The 14,790-nt window shown below is 34.6% G+C and overlaps 1 protein-coding gene across 4 annotated transcripts in view; it reads left to right on the forward strand.

Annotated features, from left to right (window-relative positions):
• Positions 1–14,790, forward strand: part of LOC147072563 (potassium voltage-gated channel subfamily KQT member 1-like) — a 524,358-nt gene that overhangs the window by 181,928 nt on the left and 327,640 nt on the right. For all 4 annotated transcript variants that reach the window (XM_085946963.1, XM_085946961.1, XM_085946962.1 and 1 more), the window contains exon 3: positions 7,353–7,562. In XM_085946963.1, coding sequence (XP_085803089.1) covers positions 7,353–7,562 — 210 coding nt within the window. The remainder of the gene's footprint in view (positions 1–7,352; positions 7,563–14,790) is intronic.

Genomic DNA, 14,790 nt, shown 5'->3' on the forward strand with positions numbered 1-14,790 from the left:
AATAGAGTCCGAAACTCAAAAGTGTGAGCACTTATTTTGAGAGGATAACTGAATTATATAATAAAACGATTATTTCACATGACGTCAAAAATGAAAGTAATTTATTCTTTATTTAGATGTGAATTATATTGGTACGAATCGTGTTTGTAGTACTAACGTAAAATGCATTTAGCGAACATCGCATGATTTTTTAAATATGTAGGACACAGAACAGATTAATAAATATACTTCAGATAGGCTGTAGGTACCCCAATATACTACATTTTAAGTAGTTTTTTTGAATGTGTGAGACTCTACGAAAATGAACCTACTTCAGTTTGAAGTAGAGTATAATGCTGACACCCACAGTGGCCGCGCGGCTCAAGCGTTGGACTATAAAGCCGTGGGTCCCAGGTTCGAATCCTGGGTCTGGCAAGTACACATATTGTTTTTCAATTTGTGTGTGTCAGGGTATGGACCTAATAGGTTGAGCAAGTGGCTGACATCCATTTCTCATAGAAAACAAAATCTGTCAACACACACCTCTACTATGTGGAGGCCCATATGATCCTATTAGGATCGGACATGGTCGAAAGAAAGAAAGAAAGATAATGCTTCATAACTTTGCATTCCGGCTTTAGTATGAAAATGTCTGTCTGTTTATTTATTACTACATATTAATATTAATACAAGTAAATTATTATTTGGTTTAATTTTATACGAAGGCGTATAAGTATAGTAAAAAGAGTGCAAAAAAGTGCAAAGTTGTACAACGTATCCTCTACCTTCAAATACACTAATATTGGATGAGCGTCGGTGCATAAACCGAGAGCAGTTGTCAGAACGAAGGACAAGATAAGAATGACGTATTTATGACACTTGTTTAACTTTATCCTATATTCTTCCACTCAAGATCGGCTGCCTGTTACTCCACACCCGTTAGGTATTTCAGTTCCCATTAATTATGTGTTTCCTGATGTAGACATTGTATGACTATGTATTTGTATTCGGCAATGTCGGTAGTGATAGCACAAAAATAATGTTACATGAGTTTTGTTTGTGACTGAAAGAAAAAATATAGCGAAACAAAAAATAAGTCACTGTGTAGACGTAGACGAAGGTGCCTTGGTAAATAATATTATAAAGATATAACAATAATATTAATATAAAGTTTATGTCAGTAAGTAGTTGAGCGGAGTAAAACGGGCCTCGATAACTCCTTCCTCCTCCCCTATCCTGGACTAGTGTTGTTCAGATGTCCGCATCGGCCACTCTAGAATATTTGCTGATACCATCCAACCATTGAAGTCTGGATCTGTCAGTCGATCTCCGACCATCCGGTTTGGTATTCAGGATTCTCATCGGATTGGCAGTTAAATCCTGTTCATTTTTGCTATGTGGAGATACATTCTTCTCGGAAGAGGTTGTAGAACTTCAGGTTATGTTGAATACACCATTCTTCACTTCCAAAACTCCTATCCGTAGGTCAGTATTGATCGGATATACGTTTCAGACCTACATCAAAATATTGTATACGTCGGGAGAGGATAAGGTACTTGAACATTATTTTATAATGTTTGAGACTTTCACGGTTGCTTTTTATCATAATAGATTTTTGGGTTTCCATCGTGTGTACTTCCTCTTTTTTGCCTCAACGTTTCGAGCTACTCGCAGAGGCCATTATCAAGATGTTTTATGATGAAGTGTAGTGTAGGTATATGAATGCAAACGTCATTTTAAGAATGCCAAAAGGAATCCGATTAGCTTAGAGCAAACGTTGCTTAGAGTAATGTGTCAATCGTTACGACCAGAGATACCGGATCGAATATTGGATTTTGCTGACAGTGCCGGAAACCCTGACGTTTTTAACCGTAATCCTTCATCCCTATTAATTACTATTACTACTACTGTTAACATATCAGCTCTTGATAATGGACTCTGAAACGAGCCCGAAACGTCGAGGAAAGAAGGAGGAAGTACACACGATGGAAACCCAAAAATCTCTTACGATGAACATTATTTTGTTGACCAAAGTAGCACTTGTTTGCTGTTATAACTCCATTTTATTTCCTCACTAATGACATTTTGGTTGATTTCATTACAAATTGAAATTGTATGTATCATTAAATAACAATGTTTCATGGAGTAAATATTATTATTTATCAATTTACTCATGCATTAAAAAAGTTCAAAATCGATACGTTTAAGTAGAATGATTTTTTATTGCAACTTCCGTATTACTAGCAACAAATGCCATTATCGTTTTTTTGTTCAATTTTAATAGCCTACATACTATGTAATGGGCGTATGTATAAGATACGTATTATTGGCAGTAAAATATTTATTAGGCATTTAAAAAAATGTTCATAATGGCGGCTATAAAAAAATAATGAATGTCTCCGATTTTATGAAATGAAAATAATGAACTATAAACGAAACATTCAAATTACCAATATTATCATGTTATTAACTAAAGATACTAATAATTATTCTATACCTATTGTACATACATTATGTGCATTGAAGATAATGTGTAATGGTAAAAAAATGCGAGTTCTTGTGCGTATGGAAATAAAAATAAAGCAGATGTGTAAGAAAGAAGAAAGAATGATAAAACGGTTAAAGCATGGATTAATTAAATAACTCATAATATTCGTATCAGGGCATGTGATTGCATTGTGATGTATATATAAAAACATTATATATATACTTATATATATTTATATATGGATAGTTGATGAAACCATTATCTACTAGTCTACTAGATGGAGCATAGATGCAGATTCTGTCGTAAATCACAAGCGTTTTTCACAATTTAAGATTCTCTCAAATAGTCGATTGTATTAATCATGGCCCCCACAAGGGGGGGGGGGGCTGACAGGGCTCTAGCCTGGGGGCCCGGCGAGGCGAGTCGACCAGATAAGTGAGATAAACACACATCTACAATTTGCTTTAATAGTAAAAAAAGTCGCCTGTAGTGCTATTTTCCTTCACTAATATTATTATTTAAAATTATGTGGTTATACGATACAAATTTTAATTGTGTATCAATACTCGACATCTCCATAATTCAAATGGATGTATTAAAATATACAATAAAACACTAAACATACACATTAATTTTACCGCGTACACCATTTGGAAAACGCTACTGTAGAGCGTCACACTGCCTTTATCCTTAACGATAGGTAGGGAGGCCCGCCAAAGATCCTATCCTGGGGGCTCGCTTCACGATGTGGGGCCCATGGTATTAATTATACATGAATATACTCTGCGGATGACGATATGTTTCGCATACGAATGAAAATGGTAATTAACTTTCAATATTTATTGCGAGAATAATAGTTTCTCTTAAATAAATGTAAAATTTTATTGTGAGATAAAATTATCTATAAGATTATCTAAAATCTGTTCTACAAAATTGGATTAGTAATTTACTGATCAGTGATTAGATTCGCATTGAAATGTAAGATAATCTTTTTAAAACATCTTTCACTCGATAATAGTACCAACTAAATAATCATAACATAAAAAGTTAATAAGTTACATGAACGTAAAACGGTTGTTGGGCTTTCCCTTAATCCATTGAATCCTTCATCTGGATCAGTGGCGTCCCTAGACAAAATGCCGCCCCTAGGCAGCATCAAAATGTCAACCCATTATACAGTATTTTTTATTATCCTTTCATGAATTCAATATCTAAGAAATACACTATAAACAAAATATATAAGTACTACAAAATTTAATTTAAATGTCATCTCTACTTCAATAGACAATATTGCGAGTCCACGGTTTCAGATAGGTACATTTAAAAATACACCTGACAAATTTCAAAACTCGCGAATGACTGGCAAAATATTTGGATAAATTAATTAGGTATTTACCATGTATGTACCTACCTATAATTCAAATATAATTCGCAAATCTGCAGGTGTCATTGCTGGCCATCAAGGAGTGATGACCAAAGACAACGGAAGTTAACTAGACATCGCGAACCCGACGTAAAAATACAGTCCTATTAAACCGTTTATGCTAATTAATAGGTACAATTTGTTTCCAATCAGAGAGCTGAATTTTTTAATGGAAAGATATTTCCGTTATTACTAAGTTTAGGTCCCTATTCCTATATTATATATTTATTGATTCTCATCGATTTGCCGCCCTTCGAGTAACTGCCGCCCCCAAGCGACGCTCAATCTGCCTACCCCCACGGGACGTTACTGATCTGGATCAAATACACACTGAAAAATAAAATGTAATTTTTGTCTAACGCAGAAATTGAACCCGCATTTATGGCTTCAAATACAGCTACAATACCGTGAAAACAATTGATTTTAATAAGAATTGTAAAAAAGGTAGATATAGTGTGACGACATTGACGTTTTAGAGGCTAAAAACGTGACATATCAATCTAATATATTATGGAATTTCTGTTAATGAAACTCTTTAGACCGACGGTCAGAAGCGGATTGGCTCAGTGGGACTGCGCGAGAAATCCAACGAGTCCCAAATGAAAATTTTGTTGTTAAAAATGTTTATTGTAAATCTGAAATACTTCCTTAATGACTATTAAAATTTTAAAAAATATGGCTATGCGATATAATTTGATGTGATATGATGATCAATATAACTAGATTCACGTATAGACTTTTAGTTTATAATTAATTTAAGTGTGTTTACTGACTTACAAAATGGCTTTATATTCAATATGGCGAAGAATTGTGATATGTTACTTGGTTACCACAAAAAGATGTCGCGATCAGTGCTTTATATTAATATTATGCTGAGTGCCAAAACTCAATATATCAATTTGATTTATTTAAAAATTGCTCAAAACACACGGAATACCCTTAACCCTAGGGTTCCGCGAAAACCACTTAGGAAACACTATTGTAGAAAATCACACTGCCTTTAATCTTAGAGATAAGTACGGGGCCCGCCATAGTTCCTGTCCTGGGGGCTTGTTTCAGAATGTGGGGGACATGATTGACATGTTGTGTTTATTACATTTGTATAGCTCCAGCCGTTCAATATTTTAAGCCGTGTACTCATTGGCGAGCCATAACTGTTACCGTTGCAGAAACTGTAACCAACTCTAGATGTGGACGCGACATCAATGATTTCCATGTAACCGATGGCGAGCCGCCGTATCCGCAGTGTTCGTTCTGAGCTGAATCTATCAGAGTAATATTTATCTTTTGGGTCCCATAGCACTATATTATTTTTGTAAACATCAATTAAAAGCAGGCATTTCTCCTCATCCCAGTTAGCAGCCATGCTCACGTAAAAGATGTACAACGATACTAACTATCGAAGTATTTTCACTGTTCGTGGCGAGAAACAGGTATCACATTCGATGTCCACGAGCAACTGCGAGCGCGCATCGAGCTAATTATTTGTCGTCCATACTAGTTGCTGTATCTGCAACAGTCACAGTTACGGCTAGCTAATGAGTACCCCGCTTAACGGTATGATTTTGTTATATATAGGTATATATAATTAAATTTTGGGCTGATTGATTAAATTTTTTCTCGAGATGGCCTTAGGTTTCCAATCCGTCTCTGCCAATAGGTAATCATAACGAACCTAACTTCGTTGGTGTTAACTAAAAATATTTTCATAAATCAGATATATTTATTATGCCATAAAAAACTTCGGTCCTAACAATCATATCGTTAGTTTTGGCCAGTAATGTGTTCATCGACATGTAAGTTTGAAGTGATTTTTGGCAGTAAAATAATAAATAATTGGAAACTTCAAAGTAGTAGCGTGGATTGTACCGATAAAATTTTTGATTAGACCATAAGCCTTATTACGTGAAGTAAGTTTTCACCAATATTGAAAAGCGGCTGGAAAGCGAGTGGAAAATTTGAGGAAAACAATATCCGAACTTCCCTCATTACATTTTCCATTAGTTAAAATAAGGGAAATTTATTGATATATAAAATCGACTGTAGAAAGGTGATTCTAAATAAAATTATAAACGTGACTTGTTTTGTATTATTAAGTCAGCCGCCAATACTTTAATACATAATATTATATCATTCCAATTAACTTTCAAATTTATATGCTTATATAATCATTATGGAATATAAGGTGAGCTTTTATAAACTTTATTCTCATATCGGAAAATATGTTAGAATGTTCGTTTCTGATTATATATTGTTTCTTATTTCTGTCTATTATTTCTGATTGATTATAAGACACGAGTTTAAATATCACTGCTGGATCAAATGCAAATGTTACTATTCTTAATCTATAATGTAAACTTTACGTAAGACATTTCACCGTGAGCTTTCTTAACGGAAAGAGATGACCGTGTAATATACGGTCTCCAATAATTTTATTAGATTCAATATACACATTAATTCAATTTTCCTACCTGATTTTGGCAAAATTCATGAATTCAAGAAAGAAACCCTAACTTAACCTAACCTAAAAAATAATCCAGTATATCGGCTATTTTCAAAATTTGTTTGCTGCTGGCTTCCTGTAAAGTGTAAACCGACAAGAACCTTGTTTTATTTAAACATTAATTTTATGTCAGTACTATAGGACCCAAAGAGGTTGGACGGTCTTTAATATACGGCCATATATTTCCGATACAACATTTCACGGTGAAGTGTGATACGGCGAACTGCATACGTACAAGTTTCCGGATACGCGTGGGTTGAGTCACAGAATAGATTAATTAATAATATATAATTTAAGCCAGTTGCCGATTAGGGCACAAACCAAGAATTCGAAGCAAGATCAACTCCGGAATTCTCTCAAATATTTATTTAATAATTAAAGTAATGTAATAATCATGTGGTCACTAATTATATTAACTGAGCAAAAAATGATTAATAAAATTTTACCTTTTAAATATTGAACATACATAATTCTGAAAACTGTAAGTTGCAACAGTTAATATTGGAGAGATCCGTGACGTCGGTTAGTAATTAAAGTAATAAATACTTTAATTTAGAATACACAAATCGATCGCCTACGGTAACTCAATATGGAGAGCATGAGCAGGTATTAATAAAAGCCAATAGTTAAAATTGGTCACAATTAAGCATGGCAGTCGTAGCATAGTAGTAATGCACAGGGCGCGATACTCAAGAGACGCTGGTTCGATTCCAGCCGGGTGAATTACTTTTTTCGAAAAAGATTTTTATTGGCTATATTATTTTTTCATGCGTGTTTTCAGAATTATGTATGTTAAATAATTAGAATATTACATTCTTAAATCTTGTGAATTATTCGTTGAATAAAAGAAATAGTTTTAAAATATTGAATCGTTGGCCTACCAGTCCAATCGAAGGTAGGACTGATTTGAGAGGAGTCGCTTTCCTATCGTGTGACTAATTATTGTGTGTTTGTTGCAGGGTGGTGAATGTCCTGGGCGTGGAGTCTGGGGTGGGCGTGGGAGTGTCGGGCCTGAGCCGGCTCGCGGCGCCGCGGATGTCGCTGCTCGGCCGCCCCGTCAGCTACCGCGCCTCGCGCCGGGACGCTCGCTACCGCCGCCTTCAGAGCCGTGTCTACAACTTCCTCGAAAGGCCGCGCGGTGTCAAAGCAGTGCTCTACCATATGCTAGTGTAAGTATAAAACATTATCTACTGTAGTCTCACCATTATACCATGACTACGGACATCTTAGCGGTGATATGCGGAACTAAAAATCCCCTCACCCTTTCACGCACACGTACGTCTATTTCCGTCCTTTGAATGACACAAAATACTATGAAATCTCATCTATGACTTTAGGTTTCCATCTCCACCCGTCACGTATGTACACCAGTGGATAGACATGATGGTGAGAGGAAGCTGAATATATTTGAAAGCGAGATATATGATTTTAGTTACCCCATCTCCACCCGCAATGTATATGCAGCCGCGGTTTGCGCACGGTCGCCTTACATGACGCTATAAACGTGTCAGAATGAAAAGATTGTAGTCCCACATTTCCTTGTCCCGAAGCGATGCTGCACGGGACTGATGTAGCAACCATGCACATTTGTGCGTAAACAAAGAGTGGAAGCTGGATATATTTGAAAGCGAGATGTTGATAAAATATGTTCTTTGAATAAAAGAAAAAAATGCTACTGAAGGGAACTGTATCAGCCTACCAAGCGACATCTCAAGAGACCCTATGCCATAGCGTATTTTTACGGTGTTAATATGATTGTAGATGTCAATTGATTACTAAAATTTATCTGGATCCCATAGATCCATACAGCGAGGACATCCAGCCGGATGGTCCTAAGTACTGCGCAATTATAACGTTATCCACGTTTCCTAAATCGTTTTATGAGAATAATGGTCTAATACAGAATCCGATAGCGGTTTTATTTTTTTCTGCTGAAACATTCGGTTAGATTCTTGGCTGTCAAAATCAGCTGTAGAAGAAAATATAATTACAAATATAAAGATATCATTTTAGTAAATAAAATAACTACAAGATAAAAAGAACTTTTTATATACCACGTTTTTAAATTTTCTGTTGAATCATATAAACTTGACAATTCTATGTATTAATAATTTAGGACAAATAAGGCAATTGTCAACAAATCATTTTTTTGCTATTTTGCAACAAACAAACAAATATAGAATACTGAAATGTCATTTTGATTTCCATAGTAACGCACGTATATATTAATAATTTAGTTGCTAGGACCACCAGCAACCAATAATAGTGGATTGGATTACGGATTTTTTCCGAAATAACTTTTCTTAAAAACAGAATTAATTGAACATGAATTCAATTCTACTTAAAGATGGTTAAAAGTATTAAAATAATGCATTGGCATCGTGTTCTGATATATTCTAAAAGTTTCAAATGTCTAGCTAGTCGGGAAGTTAGTTAAAAATCGATTGCAAGATTTGTACTGGATAAACAACCACCGGACAAACAAGAATACGAGCTAAGAAAAACGTGGTAATAAACTAAATTATTTAATAAAAAATATATGTGTGTCAAAAAGACGAATATAGTAGTTGCCTAAATGCCAATAGTTAGCCATAATGTTCTCATAAAACATTACAGGTAGGTTACAGTTATATGGGTTGTCTACCCTTTCAAACATATTGTTGACTTTATGATCGGCGATATTATAGATTATGATCAAGTCTTTAATTTTACAAATGTCGAATAGTGACATAGTTAGAATTACCTATGACTAATTATTATTTAAACCAGTTAAATAAAAAGCTCTCCATAATGTCAACAAACAAATTGGAACAAATTGGAACAAATTGGAACTAATTTGTTCTAATATGAAAGATGTTCAGTTCGGCAGAAGAAGATTCTGTTTAGGATTTGATACGGTACAGGATAGGGATGTATACTATCGAACAATAACTTCTTGTCCACGTGTTAAAACTGTAAACTAACAATCCTCTCCAGTAAAGCTAATCGCACTTCCGTTTTCAAATGAGGAACGCCCTCAAATTTATCATTTCTTTCTACGCTCACGTGGTGAACGGATCTATCAATTTACGTAATGTGAAGCTTTTTATAATAAAAATATACATAAAACAATTATAAGTAATGTTAGAATTATTATTATTTAAATTTTTAGTTTATTGCGAAGAAGAAAAGGAGTCGCATCTGGAAAGAGAGCCGATACATTATTTAAACACGCGTTGCCGCCATGACAGGTATGGCACTAAGAAATCTACTATATGCGACTACAGCGACTTCCTGTTATCACCGATTTCTTGTTGTCGACAGTACTGAATGTTCTTTATAAATCTTTGATATAAAACGGCACTAAAGAACGAAAACTATTTTAAAATAAAGACCATTCCGGAAACGGAAAACAGGATTTATTGTTTATGGGTTTCAATTTCAATTTCAATTACACAAAGAATTACTGCAAGTGGCTAAATTTATTGTTTTATTAGTCTTATTCTTTTCTGGCACTACATTCTGGGATGAACTATGGCCACGTCAATCAGACTCCTCCACTCTGTCCGGCAACCCGCTCTTCTTATCTAGTCGACCACTGTTAGAGCTCACAAGTTTCTCCCTAGGCTGTGCAGCTTACTGAAGATGGATGTTTAAGGACTCCATTTTTCCTCGTGTCTAGAAACTTGTACGTATGCAGTTCGCCGTATCACACGTATCACAAATATTTTATCGGAAATATATAGCCGTATACGAGTATTAAAGATCGTCCAGTCCAACCTCTTTAGGTCGTATAGTGCTGACGTAAAATTCATGTTTAAATAAAGCACGGTTCCTGCCGGTTTACACTTTACAGGAAGCCAGCAGCAAACAAATGTTGAATAATTACAAGATAAAAATAACTTTTTATATACCACGTTTTTAAATTTTCTGTTGAATCATATAAACTTGACAATTCTATCTATTAATAAATATAGAATACTGAAATGTCATTTTGACATTTCATATTGATTTCCATAGGTACGCACGTATATATTAATAATTTAGTTGCTAGAACCCACTTAGCAACCAATAATAGTGAGTAGTAAATGTTATTTTTAACGAATTTTTTCCGAAACATACAAAACAGAATTAACTGAAAATGAATTCAATTCTGCTTAAAGATGGCCAAAAGTATTAAAATAATGCATTCCCGTTGTGTTCTGATATATTCTAAAAGTTTCAAATGTCCAGCTAGTCGGGAAGTTAGTTAAAAATCTTGGACAAACAAGAAAAAATCTGTACGGGACAAACAAGAATACTAGCTGATAAAAACATGGTAAAATAGCCGATATGCTGAATTAGGTTTAGGTTAGGTTAGGTTTTCATTCTTGAATTCATTCATTTTGCCAAAATCAGCTATGAAAATTGAATTAATGTTCATTTAGAATCTAATAAAATTGGAGACCGTATAGCGAACCGTCATTTTTTTCCAATAAGAAAGCTCGCGGCAAAATATTTTACATACAATTTACATGATGTTACCTTTTTTCTGCACCGCGATTGCCTAACTATCGACTCGTGTGTCAGCCGACGACATGACGTAATTGTGACGTCAGCCAATACACGCTCGAGGCATGCCGCCCAGCGCACAATGCTCACCGTAGATATTATTATGATTAAACACCTATATGTGTATGGTGACAATGAATAACGCCGCTGTCTGACCAGCGTTATTTTCTCGAGTGCTATTATCACTCCGGTAGTACGTCACAATGATGTCATATGACGTCATGTCGACCGGGTGGCTTGCACTCGCAAGTTCTAACATAGGGCCCCTGGAACGTTAAACATGAGACGATTTTACGCATGATTATTGTGACGTCCCCAGATGTTATTCTCACAGTTTGAGATAAAGATATTTTGCAAGATTCTACGATAAAACACCTTGCAGTTGCTGGGAATCACTGAAGCTAAACAAAGTCCACGTCTCTACTCCGTCGCAAAATACTAGTCTAGAAAGTTGTTATCAGGTATAATTAAAAAAAAACATTCTTCTATAGAAATGGAATGTAAAAATATGAAAGTGAAGCAAAAAAGGATCCCTGGTTCACTAATTTTCACACTGAAAATTCTTTGTTACATGGAAAAAATTGTATTTATGACAAAAAAAAACCTAGTTTTAATGATTTTGAGGGAATGAGACATTTAGGTGCCGCACTGTCGAATGAAATAAAGATACATTTTATACAGAAAATAGACGAGGAATTTTATACAGTTTCTATCTACTACCATAATATATTTTCTTATTGCGGATTGTGAATTATCACGCCTGAGGCTTTATGTAAAAATAAAATATCACTCTTCGCGTTGGAACTTAAACATATGCACAATAAAATCATTATTTACGTGTACATATTAAAATAATTATATAATTTGAATATAAACAATAATATTAAATATATATTTTAAACACGACTGCGTCATCTGCTTTTGAGCTTTGAGAATCGATGTCTCCGCCGAATTTTAGGGGTACATTGGTACGACCGCGTTATAAACACCCGAGTTCGTGAGCAGACACAACAGCCTTCGGTGATTGAAGTTATCACGAAGAGACGCTTTACGTGGCTGGGACACGTATTCCAGATGCCTCCAAAGAGTGCGGCACTTCGTACCCTTGTGGCATGGCCTCAAGGGTTCCGTCGCCATGGCCGGCCCTCCCTCACCCTGCAGCGGTGCTACAAGAGCGACCTATGTGCTGCAGGTCTCACATGGCGGGAGGCGCAAGAGTTGGCGATGGACTGAGGAAAATGGCGCCAACTTGTGCTTGACCTATGCCCCAATGTTGGGACGTGACAGGGTGGAAGAAGAAGAAGATGTATTTTAAAAGTACCTATAATTCACGAACGCCTATTTATTTTTGAATATCATTTGATTGCGTGGCACCCAGTTGTCCCGGTGCCAAATCGTCCTAGACCCGATTTTGAAATTGAAATCACAGACGGATCACCAAAAGAAAAAAGTTCTCTGTAACTTTTTGGTGGGCTGTAATAATATAATAATTATGTGATAAAAAATTAGGGAAGATTTGCGGCCTTCCTGCAGCTGAACCCCAATGAATTTTAGACTTTTGCAACGAGCTACGTCACTATAAACGGCCAATACACAATCTAATTATACATCTATAGAGTCTACAGTTTGACAAATTTGCTCCAAACAGTAGGGTAACAGGTTTTTTTATGACAATCTGATTAGGCCGAGTGGCAGTAAAATGTTACTCTGGTGTACTTAATTGTGAAAGCTATGGCCCATTACAATCGTAAACTGAATGCTACCATAGAATAGATAACTATAAATGCGTATTTTTCACCCTTAAATTAGGCCAAAAGCGACGTTTTTTGATAGCTATCACAAAAAGGGTCGATAAATTAGTATACAGTAATTACAATATAAATGAAATATATACCATGTTAATTGAATTTTTATCTTATAAATGTAAGTACTTATTGTGAGTGTGTAATGTTAGATCTTGTCTGAAGGTTTCATTATGTTTTTGAAGTTATACGTCTTTTGGGGCGTTTGGTAGAGTGTGAAATTGAGAGCTGCGCGCACACACCGTTACGAAAGTGTGCGACAGTATGAAGTTAGCTGCGAATCAGTCAGCTGTATACAAACGCAAATTTGATAGTAGAATTGTTCCGTTGCCTAGGCAACGTATTTATTATTGTCCGCCGTTTGCAATTCCTTACGTAAACACACGATTAAACGTCAGAGTGTCAGTTTTTACTTTAAAAATAAAAACAACGAGAAATAATTATATAATTTAGTAATATAAGTTATATAGAAATAAACCAACGGCGCTCCAATAAGCGGCCCTTTTTCTTGACTATGTAATTTAACAAGATAATTGAGAGCTAGTCGAATCTAGGTTATCACAAGTTTTATTTTTGTTTTATTACGCCAAAGAAGTATAACTTCTAACGCGCGTACATAATTATACACACCGATTTTTTTCTAATAATTATTACCTTTGCTCATTCGTTCAACGTTATAAATTTTTTAACTATGTTTTTTATTGTTTCAAAATTCTTTGAATAAAAATGAGCTGCGTTCAGCCACGTTTCCCACCTAGCCAGCACATGTTCTGGGGGGAGTGGTAGATTAGGCTGATCTTCTTTATAAACTTGGACTCGAAGTGGTGCCTTAATAAACACTTTCTTAACACTTCCAATTCAACTTCCAACAAAAGCCCTAAAATATGCATTTATTAATGAAATATGCACCATTCTCCGAAATATGCTCTAACGTCTCAAATATGCATTTATATGCACAATACAATTTTATTTTTGGATTCTGTGTGTTTCAAAATGGATTTCTGTGCAACTCTCATAGCTGTGCATACACCCTAACAAAACATGCACTAGTATATAAATCCGGGCGTAATAATAGTATAAGTACTTATTGAAAAAAAAGCACGCGAAGTAATCAAACGCGAAATTCACAACTCACGACCCATGGAATGTTGAGACGGACATTCTGCCACTACTGTGTTCAATATAGAAAATTAATGGCTATTGGCTTAGTTTCTACGTAAACAAACTTCGAATAAGTATTTAATTGGGTTATGACAGTGAATATTAAATCAGGCTAAGAATATCCTAGCCTTGTGTGTAAACTATAAATTTCTGATAATGATAATAATTAATTAAATAATAAAAAATGAAAACAAGTTAACATTGATCAAAACTTTACATCATGTAAAATTTGTATTCAAATCGTACGAAATCTATAATATAATAGAAGGCGTCCCTATAATATATTGGTGTCAAAAGTGATTTTATTGTATTTAAAGGGCCTATATAATAACTACACTAAGAATTTAATTTTCATAATATTGACACACTTCAAAATTCGTTCGTAAAGGTTGGCTAACGTGGAAGAGGGGTCTACATGCGATGTATAATTTGATAGTTTTACTTTGATTTAATTTTTTTTATGTTTTTATTGTTTGCTCTATTCTTAATTCTATTAAAACACTATTTTTAAGATAAAAAAATGGTTATCTTTTAAAATAAACCCATAAAATATTAAATTGTTGTTATTTATTTCACTAAGTGCTTTTCATCTCTCTCGATTTTTATTTTTTTGCATATAGACCCTTTTTATAGGAACGCCTTTAATAACTGAATCAAAAGTTGCACAATAATGATATATTAAATAAAATAAATGTTAAAATATAGTTTGAACGATAACCAATGTTTAATCCATCGAAAATTTATCATCTACGTTTCGTTGTTAGTTGTATTATTGTTGAGTATAATATTATAGGTAATAAAGTTATTTTGAACATACATAACTTGAAAACACCTTAGATATAATATACCCACTAGAAAAAATCATATTTGAACAAAAAAATACGAAACTCGATGATTTTTTTCT

The sequence above is a fragment of the Rhyacophila brunnea genome, unplaced genomic scaffold (genome assembly GCF_057557595.1).
Source record: "Rhyacophila brunnea isolate RB1 unplaced genomic scaffold, BYU_Rbru_1.0 scaffold_2, whole genome shotgun sequence".
In the NCBI taxonomy this organism is placed as follows: Eukaryota; Metazoa; Arthropoda; class Insecta; order Trichoptera; family Rhyacophilidae; genus Rhyacophila; species Rhyacophila brunnea.